Raw genomic sequence first — 18005 nt, 5'->3', positions numbered from 1 at the left:
CTGTATAACACTGGGAACTCTACTCAATACTCTGTAATGGTTTATATGGGAAAAGAATATAAAAAAGAGCAGATATATGTATTTGTACAACAGATTCCCTTTGCTGTACATCTGAAACTAACACACATTGTAAATGAATTATACTCCAATAAAAATTAAAAAAAAAAAAGAAAATACTGCCTAATTGAGACCTCAGGCTAATAAGTTAATTTTCCTCTGCCATTAAGGGCCATGTAGAATATTAACATCAATGACTGATACACTTGAAAATCTGATGGCAGTTAGAGAGCAAACAGGAGACACAAAGCTGTGGGTACATAATAAAAAAAAAAAAATCAATGTGTCAAGTTGGATTCTTTCAAGTAAAAAGGTGATGTGATACATCACCAGCAAATGAGAAATTTTTATGTTACCTAGTAAACGAGTCTATGTAAACTGTTAAAAAATTCATAGCCATAAATGTAAACATATATATAAGCCAAAGAAAATATTAACTATCTACATAACAAGGGGAAAATCTCTCAAAGTAATTTGATATCAGTACATAAGGCAAATGGCTTGGCCGAGGTTATTTAGTGCTGTGGTCATAGCAGAAGCAGCAAGATATACTTGCTTTAATAAAATAAGATTAGATGCTATTTAAATAAATAATGTGGTATTTTGCAGAGATATTAGATAGTTTTAAACAACATGGCAAAATGCATTAAGATGTACAAAACTGACAGTACGAGTGCTGAAAATAATGCGTGCACAACCATACCTATATACATACCCTTTTCTTTCCAACTCTGAATATCTTCCATATGCAAAGCTCTATGTTTGGGATTTTGGAGATACAGAAATGACTAAGAGATATGCCCTTGCTTCAAGGAGCTCATACCTAGTAATCATGGAACAAAATTGGATTATGTAATTGCTATGACTGAGATTTAGGCACAGTGTAAGAGTAAGGAGAAAAGTTATTTCAACAGAGGATATTAGAAAAAGTGTCATGGCAGAAAAAAACATTTAAACTATCACTGACCATTGCAGAAAAGGAATATAATGGAGAGAGCCAACATAAGGTTGAAATTAACTTTTTTTAGGCAAAATTTGCATATAATAAAATGAGATCCAAGGTGTACCATTCTGTGAGAGTGTGTGTGTGTGTGTGTGTGTGTGTGTGTGTGTGTGTATCCTTGTAACTACCATCCCAATCAAGAAACAGAACATTTCCATCATCCCAGAAAGTTCCCTCATACCTTACCCCCTTCCAGTCAATCCCCACTGCCTTAGACAATCACTGATCGAATTTCTGTCCCCATAGTTAATTTTGCATATTGATGAACTTCATACGGAATGTTAGAGACCATACTTCTTTGTATCTAGCTTCTTTCAATCTTGTTTTTGAGATACATCCATTCTTTCTGATCTACCGATTTATCAATCCTTACCAGTCTCATTGTTTTAGCTTTATAGTAAGTCTTGAAATCAGATAGTGAATCATCCAACTTGTTCTTCAAGATGGTTTTGGCAATTCTAGGTCCTTTACTTTTCTGTAAAAATTTTAGAATCTACTTGTCCTTTTCAGTGAATCTGAATGAATGTAAGTGGTGATAGCGGACATCTCTGTCTTGAATTCCATCAGAAGGGAAAGCATTCAGGCTTTCCCCATTGAGTATAAAGCTGGCTGCAGGTTTTTTTGTAGATGCCCTTTATTAAATTCAAGAAGTGCTCTTCCATTCTAGTTTGCAGAAAGGTTTTATCATATATAAAGGTTATTCTGTCAAATGTTTTCCTGCATATATTGAGATAGATCCTTTAGTAGGTTTTCCTCCAATTTCAACATGGTGCCTTGCGCAAATTAATTTTCATATGGTAAACAAACTGACTTTTCTGAGAAAACTGCCTTGGTCAGTTTATATAAAAGGATTTATTATTCTTTTATATATTATTGGGTTTGGTTTTACAATATTTTAAGGGTACTTTCAATCTGTGTCTAGAATTTTCTTTGCTTGTAACAACTTAAGCCACTTCCAGAACTAACAAGCCATGAATCCGAACCACTGCCTTTCCCAGTGTACTGGAATCTCCATTACTACCAAAAGTGCAGCCCATCCAGGTCACTGCTGGTCTTTAACAGTCTCAGAAGGACAGAAACAAAATTAAGTAACGTGTATTCAGCAGCAATTTCAAGAAGAAGAGCCTCATTCAATTTGTTATAGGAATGGGTAGCCCTTAGGTATAATATCTAACATAAAATGTATTGGAGTCTGTTATGATATACTTTAGTATTTAACATGTACTTATGAATTACTGAGAATCTATGTCACTATTGAATGTACTAAAAAAAAACTGGACAATTAAATGAAGCATGACTAATTTCACAAAAAAAAAAAAAAAAGCCACAGTATTAGTTATGCTGGCCTCAAAACTCAGCTGGGAAGTACTCCTTCTACCTCTATTTTCTTAAAGCTTTTGTTTAAGCTTGGAGCTATTTATTCTCTAATGTTTTACTTAATTCACCAGTGAAACCATCTGGGCCTGAAGTTAGCTTTTCAGGTAGGTTACTAGCAATGATTCGACTAAATAAATATAGGAATATTCAGATTTTCCATTTTACCTTGTGCTGGTTTTTAGTAGAGTTGCGATTTTCAAGCAATGTGTCCATTCCATCTAAGTTGTTGACTTTATTGGCACAAAGTCGTTCAAAGTACTCCCTCACTATCCTTATTATGTCCATAGAAATGATGTGCTTTTACTCCTGATATTGATAATTTGTGCTTTATCGTTTTAAATCAGTCATAATCAGTTTACCAATTTTATTAGTAATTCCAAAGAACCAACATTATTTTTCTATTGTTTGTCTGCTTTGTATTACATTGACTTCTCTTCCTTATTAACACCTTTTGTTTCATTTGGTTTTAATATGCTCATATTTTTCTAGCTTAACATGAAACTTAGATCATTTGACTTCTCTAATAAAATCACTTTAGCTATATATTATGCTCTAAGCACAGTTGAAACTGCATTCTACAAATTTTGATATATTTTATTTTCTTTGAACTCAAAACTGTTTTCTAATTTTCCTTCTGACGTCTCCTTAAATCCATGAGTTATTTAGAACATGCTGGTTTTTTTTTTTTTTTTTTCACTACACGGGCCTCTCACTGATGTGGCCTCTCCAGTTGCGGAGCACAGACTCCGGACACGCAGGCCCAGCGGCCACGACTCACAGGCCTATCCGCTCCACGGCATGTGGGATCTTCCCGGACCGGGGCACGAACCCGTGGTCCCCTGAATCGGCAGGCAGATTCTCAACCACTGCGCCACCAGGGAAGCCCCTAGAACATGCTGCTTTAATTTCCAAATATTTGAAGCTTTTCTGGCTGTTTTATTGATGTCTAATTTAATTCTGCTATGGTCAGAGGACATATTCTATAAGAGTCATTTTTTAAATTTATTAACATTTATTTTATGATTCAGGATATGACCAATTTTACAGAATGTCTGATGTGAATTTGAAAAACAATGTGTACGATGCAGCTGTTGGGTGTAGCTATCCACAAATGTCAGTTATGCCTAGGCAATTAAGAGTGTTTTCCAGTTTTTCTACAAACATTTTTTGTCTAGTTGTCCTAGCAGTTGCTAAGAAAAGAGTTAAAAATTTTCCCAATATGAGCCGGAATTTGTCTATTTCTTCCTTTAGTTCTGTAATTTTCAAATTGTGATAAAGTATACAAAATAAAATTTCCCATTTTAATCATATTTAAGTGTATAGATCTGCAGCATTAAGCATATTCACAATGTTGTACAACCACCATCTATTAATTTTTGTTTATGCATTTTGAAGTAAACTATACATTCTTTATCATTTTTAATTCTGATGAATCGACTCTTTTATCATTATGAAATGTCCTCTTCATCTCTGGTAATACCACTTGTCTTAAGGTCTACTTTGTGTGATTATTAATATAGCACACAAACTTTCTTATACTTACTGTTTGCATAGTCTATCTTTTGCCATCCTTTCACTTTTAACCTATCTATTGCATTTTACTTCAAGTGTATCTCTTTTACACAATATAAATCTGTGCCATGCTTTTTGTACACAATGATAATTTTTTATATTTAATGTTACTGTTGCTGTAACTGGATTTTAAGTCTACCATTTTGCTATCTGCTTTCTATTTGTCCCATCTGCTATTTATTTTTTTCTTTCTTCTTTTTTTTAATATTTATTATTTATTTTTGGCTGTGTTGGGTCTTTATTGCTGCATGCGGGCTTTCTCTAACTGCGGCAAGCAGTGGCTAATATTCGTTGCAGTGTGCAGGCTTCTCATTGCCGTGGCTTCTCTTGTTGTGGAGCATGGGCTCTAGGCCTGCGTGCTTCAGTAGTTGTAGCATGTATGGCGCAGAGCACAGGCTCAGTAGTTGTGGCACACGGGCTTAGTTGCTCCGCGGCATGTGGGATCTTCCTGGACCAGGGTTTGAACCTGTGTCCCCTGCATTGGCAGGCGGATTCTTAACCACTGCACCATCAGGGAAGTCCCTATTTATTTTTTTCTTGCCTTTGTTCAGATTATCCAAATATCTTAAGTATTTCATTTTAATTCTTAAAATGGCTTCTTAGCTGTATCCTTTTGTAATCTATTCTAGTGATTGTTCTCAGGATAAGACATGCATCTTAACTTATCAGTCTACCTAGAGATAACACTGCAAGTCTTCACAAACATGTATAATTCTATTTACTGACCCCAATTTTTCTGCTATTGTCATCATATATTTTATAACTTATATACATTATAAATTGCACAATAAATTTAAATGTAAACAGTCATATGTCTTTCAAAAAATGGAGAGAAGAAAAAAACAAATTCCTTTATATTTGGTCTCTTATTGATAGCCACTACTTTTCCTCCCTACTGCAGCTGGATGAGCTTTCATCTAGTGTCATTTCCCTTCAGTCTGAAAATTTTCCTTTGCATTTCTTATAATGCAGGAGGTCTAGTGGTGACAATTTGTCCTAACTTTATTTGAAAATGTCTTTATAAGCGTAATCTTGAGGTTTGCCTATATTGACCAAGTTTTCTTTCAATTATGGGTCACATTTTCTGTTTATTTGCATATCTAATAATTTTTAATGTGTTTTGAGTATCGTGGATAAACTCTGGAGACTCTAGATTTTGTTCTCTTTTGAAGAACACTCACTTTTTTATTAGGCACCTTACATCTGTGGGTGCTTGGTTTTACACTTGGCTAGTGTAAATCTGTTTTCAGTTTTGGCTTGGTCTTAGGGGAAATTCCTTAATCACGCAACAAGTCTTTACTCCTAAGGCTCGTGCTTCTTTGATTTCCGTGGAAGCTCAAGCTGTTGGCCCCTCTAACCTGGCAGGTTTCAAATTCCAAATATGTCCTTCCTCCTATGGGCAGGAAATAAAATCTGTCTCATCTTTCACCGTCTTCTAACTGTTGCTTTCTGCAGGCTCCACGGAATCTCCCCTGTAATATTCACAGTTCAGGGATCTGTAAAACATTTGTAGCAAATTAATATTCAGATTTGGTGGCTTCCTCCTCTCTGGGTCATTCTTTTCCTGGATTTTACCCCTTAAATTTCAGTTGCTCTGGCCATCCCAAACTCTAGCCACTTATACCACAAGACAATAAAACTGTAGTTTTCTTCTTAAGTTCTCGCTGCCCAGCATCATGGATTGAGGGCTGCCCTCAGAGAAAAAGTCATAGGTGTATATCTCACCGTGAACTGTTCCCTTCAAGGATCAAATCCCCCTTCAGTTTCTTGGTACTGGAGCTCTCCAATGTTTTGAACATTTTTTTTTATTCTGTCTATGACTTATAATGGTTACCTTCAGGGGACGTTAGTCTTAACGCCAATCAGTCTCATTAGCAAACTATATTAACTTTTCACCTGGAAAATTCAGACAGTTGAACGTGGGGGCGATTTTTATTGCCAGCTTTATGCAGGATAGAGACCCAACCTAAGATTTTTCTGGAGATAACAGCAAACAATACCTAGGAACACTTAAGAGTCTATAAGTATGTTCACAGCTACTAAAACTCATTTGATCCTCACAATAACACTGTACAATTGCTGAAGCATTAGCTAATGAGGATGTCAGTGCTTAGATAAAGCAACGTATGTGTTGTTAAAGCAAGTCTCAACTCTCTTCTGTCCACTATACCTTTACGATAAACAGTCATATATATATCTTGTATCTTAATTCTGTCAATAATAAAATTACAAATATCTTCAGTAGTAAGATATTTACTTGTTAACCAAATCCATCTATCTTAAAATGGCCAATGTCATAAATAATAAGAGTACTTTCCCTGGCATAAATTTGTTTAGAAATATCACCCTCTTTTGAATATGATTCTGAAAATCATCTTATTGGCATGGTTTTTAAATTATAAAATATTATGGGGGAGAGAAGCTCATAAATTTTCTAAAGTAATGTTGATTTTTTAAAATTATTTTCTAAGACTGTCAATAAACAAACCTGAACTCAATGTACTGTTACAGAGTGCAATGGATTTAAAGTTCTATTCATACCTGTTAAGACTAGCCTTCCCACTTCACTCTCAAACTCCCAAATAGTAATCATGGCCCTCCCAGTAGCCACTCTAAACTTCTCGCCATTGCCCAAACGTGACTGGCTCTTTTATACTATAGGGCCTTTGAAAATTATATTTCACCTAGAGTTTCCCTCTCCCTCACTCTGCCTCGAACTCTTTTATTCATAAAAGACTCAGCTCAAATATCATTCCATTTTTGAAGCTAAGTTATTTATTCCCCGAGAGCTCCCATAACACTATCATTTACTTAACATGCTGACGAAAAGCCTCTCCTTCATTAGTCTGTGAGGTGCTTGATTGCTTAAGGACAGGAACATTCCTTATTGATCTTTCTATCTCTAGTATCAAGTACAACAGGAGTATGTAGTAGGTGACAAAAATTTTTTTTGAATGACTGAATGATTTCCATACTAACTGATGTCTCCAAGAGTAACATGTCAGTACCTCACACCAATACTCTGGCAGTACTCTCACAATAGGTTCCCTGAACCCACCCAAGAGCCAAGAGTTCCAATAAATTCTGGACCTCACTGCCATGTTAATCACTGGCTAACATTATGGCATGAACTGCTTAAAAAGTAATAGCTTCCGTTTGTCTGTAGATAAAATTTCAAAACCTCCAGCCTAGAATTCATAGACCTCTACAATCTGCCTCCAATCTACCATGTACATCTTAACTTCAGTTTCAAGCCTGCCCTCATCCATCCTACTCTCTGTCCTCATTTTCACCTCAGTCCACATGAATCCTGCCAATTCTTCAAAGCTCAGCACAAGTCTCACATTGTCCATGAAGTAGCCTGGTGATACTCCAGAAAAATATCTAATATAGATGTAACTAGCACTAATACCTTGTGCTTTTCATTCAACACCTGTATTACCTCAAATTTTCCTTCTTCAGCTGAAAAAAGAAAAACAAAAGAACATCATGTGAATGATGAAACATGCAAAAATACCCAGTATACTTTGCAATCAGCTGTATACAGTCTAGTGAGGTGGAATAAGATAACTGTAATTTAAAAAAATTAAACCTGAGAATCAGTAAAAGTCAATATAAAGGAGAATTCAGCCCTTCTATAGATATACCATTCTTTTTAATATAAATCGCATGATGATTTATGTAATTATAAATAGAGGAACACTCATTTGAAAATCAGCTCTATCCGAGAGAGAAGAGCAAAGAATGTCCTGAGGCCCAGAGAGGTACATTATTTTGAGAGATGTAAATTTTCATAGGCTCAGAAACTAGTTTTCTTTCTCTGATTTTTATGCTCAGTAAGAAATATTTAGGATTAATAATTTAGTTTTTCAGCTACCTGCAAAGATATCTATTCCCCAGCATAAATTAAAGAATTGGTATTTTGGTTTATAATCAATATCTTTTTACTTTGGTTAAGAGTCTCTTCCCTGGAGCCCAGTCAATTTCAGCTAAGTTCAATAAACATTTAGTAAGCCTTTACTATGTTCCAGACCCTTTCCTAGACCTAAAAATGAGTACAAGGTCAAAACTGGTTCAAAAAAATGGTGAGTATAAAAGTGAAGCCACATACAAAGTATTACGAAAAGGCAAAGGAACAAAGACAGTTTCACATGATATACAAGCAAAAGATTTAAAAGAGGAACAAGAACTGAACCAGTAAAGCAGGACAGAGTAGGCAAAGTGAGCAGAAGGAAAAAAACAAACATGAAAAAGCAAGATGTGACTAGTGTATACAGTTTATAGGCGTAAACCTATGTTGTATAAAGAAGGAAGGAAGGAAGGAATAATGAATTTAAAAATCTAGGAAAGCAGGCATGGATTGGATAATGAAAGGCACTACAAGCCATGATGAAGAGACTGATTTTTTTCCTGTAGGAAATGGGGAGTCTTAGAAGCATTTTAGCAGTGGCATGTCCAGATAAGTGTTTTAGACCGATAATGGTGGTGGCGAAGTTCACTTTACTATATGTTTATAGAGTGCCAGGCTTTAACTCGGCAATTAAAAAAAGAAAACCATGTGCCATATTGTGAAGCAATTATACTCCAATAAAAATGTTAAAAAAAAAAAAAAAAAGAAAACCTTTCTTTGCCTGAGGTGTAGTGAGTAAATCTCACTATGTTCAATAAGCACAATTCAAAAATATTAGCACAGAAAAGGGCAAACAGTGATAAAACGTCATGTCATTTAGTGTTAACTACCAAAGTAACTGTCATCTTTATAAGCACTATAATATATTAGACAAAAATAAAATCTTTCTCAATATTACTAGTCATCAGGGAAATGGAAATCAAAATCACAACAAGATGCCACTTCATACCCACTGAGATGACTATAATTGAAAAAGAGAGATAATAATTGTTTACTAGAATATGGAAAAACTGGAACTCATACATTGCTAAATAGGAATGTGAAATAGTGCAGCCACTTTGGAGAACAATCTTGCAGTTCCTCCAAAGGTAAACATAGTTACCATATGACCTAGCAATTCTACTCCTAGGTATACATCCAAGAGAACTGAAAATATATGCCCACCCTAAAACTTGTACACAAATGTTCAGAGCAGCATTATTTTTAATAGCCAAAAAAGTGGAAACCACTCAAATGTCCATCAACAGACGAATGGCTAAACAAAATGTGTAGACGAATGGCTAAACAAGCCTGTTCTCCGCAAGGGGAGAGGCCACAACAGTGAGAGGCCCACGTACCAAAAAAAAAAAAAAAGAAAAAGAAAAAGAAACAAAATGTTAACATATTCAAACTCTTGGAATGTAAGGAACATTTTACTTTATGATACATGAAAATATAAGTATGAGAAAGAAATTTTTTTTTTTTGCGGTACGCGGGCCTCTCACTGCTGTGGCCTCTCCTGAGGCTCCGGACGCGCAGGCTCAGTGGCCATGGCTCACGGGCCCAGCCGCTCCGCGGCATGTGGGACCCTCCCGGACCGGGGCACGAACCCGCGTCCCCTGCATCGGCAGGCGGACTCTCAACCACTAGGCCACCAGGGAAGCCCGAGAAAGAAATTTTATATGAAATATTTAAAACCACATTTCCTTAGAACTTTTGGAATACATGGCCACAAAGTGATGAATTATCTATTGTTATAATCATGAGTAAGTTATAATTGCTGATAATTCTAATGTCGATGCTTAGGTAATACTCCAATTTTCACTTGCTTGTAACCACATTCCTATGAGTCCAGGAGTCAGATGAGGTAAACACACAGCTAAGGATGCTGAAAAATAGAAGAAAATAGTACACAGAAAATTCACTTGTAAGAAGAAAAGTAGACATAGTTGCATGTATACACAAATAAACATGTATTTGTACAAAAACTAAGTGGATTCAAAGTGATCTGATATGTTAATGCACTGGTCTGAATACTAGCCCAAGTTTGTTTTCCATCCTCTTATTTTATTTTTTCACCCCTGGGTTCTCCAATATTATGGGAAAAATTCACACAGGTGTGCTACTTCACTTTACTGCAAATATCTGCCTCCAACATCAGCTGGGATCTCATGGTTATTTGGAAACTCATTTTTGTCTTTAGTCTTTTCCTTCTTGTACTTTCTATGGTAGATATAAGCATTTAACATTTTTTTTCTCTAGGCCTCTGCCCTAGCACCTCCAAGCCACAACTTTACTGGTTAAGAAACCAGAGGTCTTAGAATGTGTTTCCTTCAACCTCCCTTACAATTTACCTCTAGTAGCACCTATCTTCTATGCATTCATCAGAATAGTAAATAATAACATGATTCATCATTTATTGAGTATTTGCCATGTGCCAAACACTGTGCTGAGTACTTTATATACAATAATTAATTTAGATCCCACAATAACCTTACAAAATAAGCATCTTTGGTCACATTTTTTTACAATGACAAAAGTGAATTTCAGGGGAACTAAGTAACTTGTCCAAAGTTTGTAGCTAATTACTCACTGAAAACAGATTTAAATCCAGCTCTGCCTATCACTATGTCACCCTGCCTCTCAAAAGTGTTCTAATGCCTATCCTAAGACCTCCACTTCTGCACAGGGATACTACATTCATAACTTATTTTCACTACTGTATCTTTCTTTCTTTCCTAACCCAGTACTGAGAAAAGGTACCTATATTGCTATATTTAAGTGATGTTGGGAAAACTGGACAGCCACAAGCAAAAGAATAAATCTTATACCATACACAAAATTAACTCAAAATGGATTAAAAACTTGAACAGAAGACCTGAAATCATAACACTCCTAGAAGAAAACATAGGCAGTAAACTCCTTGAGATAGGTCTTGGAGATAAATTTTGAATCTGAGAGCAAAAGTAAAAGCAACAAAAGCAAAAATAAATAAGTGGGACTATATCATACTAAAAAGCTTTTGCACAACAAAGGAAACCATCAACAAAATGAAAAGGCAACCTACTGAATGGGAGAAAATATTTGCAAATCACATATTTGATAAGGGGTTAATATCCAAAATATATAAAGATTTCATGTAAACTCAATAGCAAAAACGCAAACAATCTGATTAAAAAATGAGCAGAGCATCTGAATAGACATTTTTTCCAAAGAAGACATTCAGATGGCCAACAGGTACATGAAAAGATGCTCAAAATCACTAATCATCAAGAAAATGCAAATCAAAACCACAATGAGATATCACCTCACACCTGTTAGGATGGCTGTCATCAAAAAGACAAGAGATAACAAATGTTGGTGAGGATGTAGAGAAAAGGGAACCCTTGTGCATTGTTGGTGGGATTGTAAAATGGTGCAGCCACTGTGGAAAACAGTATGGAGGTTGCTCAAAAAATTAAAAATAGAACTACCATAAGATCCAGCAATTTTATTTCTACATATTTATCTGAAGAAAATGAAAACACTAATTCAAAAAGATACGTATATCTGTATTCCCACGTTCACTGCAGCATTATTTACAATAGCCAAGATTTGGAAACAACCTAATTGTCCAACATTGATGGATGAATTGATAAAGAAAATGTGGTATATATACACATAATGGAATATTATTCAGTCATAAAAAAGAGTGAAATCTTGCCATTTGCAACATGGATGGACCTCGAGGGCACTATGCTACATGAAATAAGACAGACAGATAAAGACAAACACTGTATGAGCTTTCTTATATGTGGAATCTAAGAAAAAAAGCAAAATAAAAAAGCAAATAAACAAAAACCCAAGCTCATATATACAGAGAACAGACTAGGGGTTTCCAGACGTGGTGGGTGGGGGATGGGGGAAATGGGTAAACTCTCTTTTTAGTTTAAATAAATTGCTTAATTTTTACAATTAATAAAATAAATACATAAAAATAAATTGTGATACTTGGATTAAAAACATGACTCATGTAATTTATATGTTTTCATTTAAAAACAGATTTTTAATAAAAGCAGATATATATTTCTATATTGGTTACATTAATAAAATTCCTTAACAAAATGTAAATAGATAATTTAGATCTTAAAGCTATGTGGGGCTGAAAGATTAACTGACTTCCATTGAGCTTCCAGTAAAAACACAAAATATCAGGTTACGCTGGTAACACGCTATCATCTCCCACTTTCTGTTCTTCTACAGAGTGGAAAAGAAAGATGAAGTTCTTGCCTCTTCAATTTTTCAGTAATTTCTCACTTTTTCGGAGATTCATTTCTTCAGAGGTAGAAAGTGGTTTGGCAACATATGCAGACACAGCTAATATTTTAAAGAAATGTGTCCTCTCTTTAATGGTCCTGACAAACATACACCCTAACTGCCTTCAGTGAGTTTTCTCACATGACTTTTAACAAAACTTCATCAGCCTAAGTTTTCAATAGCTTCAATTTATTGTGCTGCTTACATATGTAAGTTTAATTCCCTACATCCACATAGCAGCAAACCCTTTTTCTTCAGCTGTTAAGAACTAACTTCAATAGCTTAAGCACCATGCTAACACACCAGAGTCTGTCTTGTGGAATATTTTCTCTCCAGCACCTATACAGAGTATAGGGAAATTTTATTAAAATTTAAAACCCTGGAAGGGTTACATGAATCTGTTGTTTTGAATACCATGAAGTATATCAAAATCCAGAGCCCATAATATCTTTAAGCTTTAATATAAGATCAGTTTGTTTTACAATATTAGGTTTGAAAATATTTTAAAGTAGTTTTTAAAACGTTTTTCTCATTTCTTTTGATTCAAAGTAAGCCAAATAATGATCATAAATAATCTGTGTATTTTAAGTTTTACATACATAACATCTTTTTATATAACTAAACCTGTACCTTTAAAGACTGAGTTTTCTTTCATTCAGATTAGAATGTAGCTACCTAAATTCCAAAAGGATGTTAGTTATATCTACAGATCATAAACAGCTTGTCAATCACTGATACAATTCAAAAACTCCATGCATATTTATTGCTGCATTCATTTTTAAACAAATATTGCAAAATATTACACACAGTGTGAGCAACGTCACCTAAATGCTAAAACACCCTGTAAATATCAATTCTTAATGGTAGGTTCCTTGTCTATCATTAAAATAAATATCAGCTTCTTGTCCACTTTCAATTTTGCTGAACGCCATCATATAAATTAGCTATAATGATACAAAATACCCTATATTTTTTCTATCATTTCTCAATTTTTCTTCCATCCCCTAAATACTCATAATTTATTTGAAAATTAAATGTAAGAACTATTTACAGACCTCCATCCATCTTTCTGGAGATAACTGAAGGCTCCATCGACAACACTTGCAAAGAACTGCCCTCCCGTGATGAAGAGGGTATTAATGGTGACTAATCGACCTCTTAAATTGGGGGGTGAGACCTCAGCGATGTACACTGGCACTGTCATAGAAGCAATGCCTATAAAGGAACAATAAAAAGTAAACATTAGACATTTATCCAAGATTTCTGTTGTCATAGATATTAAGACAGATTAAGACATACACACACATATACGGGCTTAGTTTTCTACTTTAAACAAAGGTTTACCACATATTTAAAGATTCTGTTTATAAGTAGTGACTACTGCAGATAAGATGTGAGATACCAATCTCTGAGTATCATTTTTCATATTACCGCTTGAAAGCCTACGAACGAAAGTACCCCTAGAGATCTCAGATAACTTTAGAATGCATGTCAGTATGCTTTATAACTTTTTGAAAACTAAAAATAGGAAAATGCTCTCTAGATAGAATATAATTATTGAAATATTGTTGGTCCATATGGAAATGTAATCAAACAATGGTGAGAATAAAAAATTATCCCAAAATACATATTAACTATTCAAAGTCATCATTCCAGTAGACACACCAAAACTCGTAATTGGTTTACTAATTAGATGTCTATACATTAAATCACCTTACTCAACTGGCTAGATGTACATTTCAGAAACAGCTTACAATGGATAGTAACTTGGGAATTTACAGTCTTCAAAAACAGATGATCTTAACCATACAATAGATGGTTTTGTGGATAACGTGTATTTGGTTATATACGCTTTAAACTTTTTTCTATATAAAATTAATACAGCATAATCTATGGTGGCAATTCTCAAACTTCACGGATCACTAGAATCACTTGTGTGTCTTTTTTAAAAAATGAAGATGCTACAGATTCAATGCAATCCCTATCAAACTACCAATGGCATTTTTCTCAGAACTAGAACAAAAAAATTCACAATTTGTATGGAAACACAAAAGACCCCAAATGGCCAAAGCAATCTTGAGAAAGAAAAACGGAGCTGGTGGATTCAGGCTCCCTGACTTCAGACTATACTACAAAGCTACAGTAATCAAGGCAGTATGGTACTGGCACAAAAACAGAAATATAGATCAATGGAACAAGACAGAAAGCCCAGAGATAAACCCACGCACATATGGTCATCTTATCTTTGATAAAGGAGGCAAGAATATACAGTGGAGAAAAGACAGCCTCTTCAATAAGTGGTGCTGCGTAAACTGGACAGCTACATGTAAAAGAATGAAATTAGAACACTCCTTAACACCATACACAAAAGTAAACTCAAAATGGATTAAAGACCTAAATGTAAGGCCAGACACTATAAAACTCTCAGAGGAAAACATAGACAGAACACTCTATGACATAAATCATAGCAAGATCCTTTTTGACCCACCTCCTAGAGAAATGGAAATAAAAACAAAAATAAACAAATGGGACCTAATGAAACTTAAAAGCTTTTGCACAGCAAAGGAAACTGTAAACAAGATGAAATGACAACCCTCAGAATGGGAGAAAATATTTGCAAATGAAGCAAGTAACAAAGGGTTAATCTCCAAAATATACAAGCAGCTCATGCAGCTCAATATCAAAAAAACAAACAACCCAATCCAAAAATGGGCAGAAGACCTAAATAGACATTTCTCCAAAGAAGATATACAGACTGCCAACAAACACATGAAAGAATGTTCAACATCACTAATCATTAGAGAAATGCAAATCAAAACTACAATGAGGTATCACCTCACACCAGTCAGAATGGCCATCATCAAAAACTCTACAAACAATAAATGCTGGAGAGGGTGTGGCGAAAAGGGAACCCTTTTGCACTGTTGGTGGGAATGTAAATTGATACAGCCACTATGGAGAACAGTATGCAGGTTTCTTAAAAAACTAAAAATAGAACTAGCAAACGACCCAGCAATCGCACTACCGGGCATATGCCCTGAGAAAATCATAACTGAAAAAGAGTCATTTACCATAATGTTCACTGCAGCACTATTTACAATAGCCAGGACGTGGAAGCAACCTAAGTGTCCATCGACAGATGAATGGATAAAGAAGATGTGGCACATATATAAAATGGAATATTACTCAGCAATAAAAAGAAATGAAATTGAGTTATTTGTAGTGAGGTGGATGGACCTAGAGACTGTTATACAGAATGAAGTAAGTCAGAAAGAGAAAACAAATACCATATGCTAACACATATATATGGAATCTAAAAAAAAAAATCGTTCTGAAGAAGCTAGGGGCAGGACAGGAATAAAGACATAGACGTAGAGAATGGACTTGAGGACATGGGGAGAGGGAAGGGTAAGCTGGGAGGAAGAGAGAGAGTGGCATGGACATATATGCACTACAAATTATATAGAAAAGTAAAATAGATCGCTAGTGGGAAGCAGCTGAATAGCACAGGGAGATCAACTCGGTGCTTTGCGTCCACCTAGATGGGTGGGATAGGGAGGGTTGGAGGGAGGGAGACGCAAGAGGGAGGAGATATGGGGATATATGTATATGGATAGCTGATTCACTCTGTTATGCAGCAGAAAGTAACACACCATTGTAAAGCAATTATACTCCAATAAAGATGTTTTAAAAATAAATAAGTAAATAAATAAATAAAAATAAAATAAAATGCAGATGCATTCACCTCACCCACCCAAATCTATTAAGTAGAAAACTACAGAGGTGGGAGATGAGCCTGTCTTTTAAAAATCCTACAAGTGATCCTGATGCTCACCACATATTTAAAAAACTACAGTTCTATGGTATACAACTTTGAGCCAATCCTAAATTATTTCTTAAGAGAAAATCTTTGCCCTGCTGGCCATATCTAGCTCACTTCCCAGTGGCACTTCCAATTTCCAGATATGTCTGGTTATTTAACATAAATCTAACATCTAATCAACAGTCAGCAAAAGCATAGTGAAAAAAAGGATTATCTAAAGTAATTAAATCTTTTTATATTTGTAGATACTATAAACAGATACCCTGTTTAAGCAAGAACATCAATGGGTTGCATAATAGACCCATGTAGAATTGTTTTTAATGAATTGATCTTTACGATGTCAAAAAATAGCCTGCTGCTGGGCTTCCCTGGTGGCGCAGTGGTTGAGAGTCCGCCTGCCGATACAGGGGACGCGGGTTCGTGCCCCGGTCCGGGAAGATCCCACATGCCATGGAGCGGCTGGGTCCGTGAGCCATGGCCGCTGAGCCTGCGCGTCCGGAGCCTGTGCTCCACAATGCGAGAGGCCACAACAGTGAGAGGTCCGCGTACCGCAAAAAAAAATAATAATAAAATAAAACTAAAAAATAGCCTGCTGCTATTGAAGGTATCAGCACTAAGAAATCCTGTGGCTGTTTTCTGTACAAGGGCTTAAAAGTTGCCATTTACCATTTACCACATTCCGACAAAGGAGAAACTCCTCTCTAGTCTCAGCAGCTGCAATAGTTGTGTTTCTCAATAACTGACTTCTGTTTGTTTATGGGCACTATAAATCACATAGCCATCTTTTATCTCCCTTTTTATGTAGAAGTTAGAGAGGCACACCTCTACCAAGTGTTTTGGACTCCATGGTATTTATTCTGTGAACTAAATTCCTTCCTGATGCCACAATCATCTCCAATTTCGTCTATTTTAAATATTTTTTTGCTATATATCTGTTTGCTTTGTTCAAAGGTAGAACAAATAAACAGATCAAGAAGATTTATTTAAATAGTACATATATCTACTTCTGGAATATTCACTGTATTGTTGTAAAACTACTGGTAAGCATTTATTGAGTTTGCACACAAGTCAGACCATTAAGTCTCAGAACTATATACTCTGTATTTTCTAAATGTTATTTGCTACTGTAGTGCTTGTTGGTATATGGTGATGGTGAAAAAAATCATATGATTTTATGAGTTTCATAAAATAATAAGCAAATATTAGTAGACAAACTATGAATAGTCGTTATAAATGAATCATCACCTAAACTGCTGAAAGTTTCCATCTGACTGCTAATCAATTTAATAGCACAGACTACTCTAAATCGACTTTTATTTAACTTGGAAAGAGGAAACATTAGCTGCAAATGTTGACCTGTTAACTGTATATTCTTTTTTAGTTCTTTTATGATTAGAACATCTCAATAAACTTTCAAAATCAGGTAACAGTAACTGATTAGATTTCTTTTTCTGCTTTGGTCTGGCTGTAATTCAGCTGCTCTCTTTAGCCAGAGATTTTTACTCAGCCACCTAGCAGGGGACTTGAGCATGGGAAATCAGCACTGTAGTTTTAGGCAGCACAAGCTTTTCACAAAGCCCTTAGATTTCACTTGATAGCAAACGCAGAGATGTCCTCAGGCCCTTATAAATGTTGATTATTAAAAATAAATACCAGAACATTGAAAAGTAAATGGCAAATGGAAAAGACTAAAAAACTATAAAAACTCACTGGATTTAGAGTTGGAAAGAATCCCAAAAGATCTGTCCAAGTGCTCACACTGACTTAATGCTGTTACAACTGCCTACATCCCATTAGATATTACAGATGGACTGATTATTTTATTTAATCGTCAGAACATCCCTATAAAGGACATATAATTATCCCCACTTTACAGAGAAGGACCTTACCCCAGGTCATACAGGTAAGTAGAAACAGAATTTGAATCAAAGATTCCAGAACTCAATTTTGAAAGCACTATGAGTACAGTGACTGTCCCACAGAGGTGG

At 35.3% G+C, this 18005-nt stretch overlaps 1 protein-coding gene across 1 annotated transcript in view; it reads right to left on the bottom strand.

The window, feature by feature from the left end:
* SLC2A13 (solute carrier family 2 member 13) overlaps positions 1-18005 on the bottom strand; it is a 437595-nt gene that overhangs the window by 333613 nt on the left and 85977 nt on the right. The window contains exon 2 of the mRNA XM_027093554.1: positions 13250-13409. Within this exon, the coding sequence (XP_026949355.1) occupies positions 13250-13409 (160 nt within the window). The remainder of the gene's footprint in view (positions 1-13249; positions 13410-18005) is intronic.

Source organism: Aethalodelphis obliquidens, unplaced genomic scaffold, assembly GCF_003676395.1.
Source record: "Aethalodelphis obliquidens isolate GAN/ISIS:26980383/991018 unplaced genomic scaffold, ASM367639v1 scaffold84, whole genome shotgun sequence".
NCBI lineage: Eukaryota > Metazoa > Chordata > Mammalia > Artiodactyla > Delphinidae > Aethalodelphis > Aethalodelphis obliquidens.
This window is presented reverse-complemented; position numbering and strand designations above follow the sequence as displayed.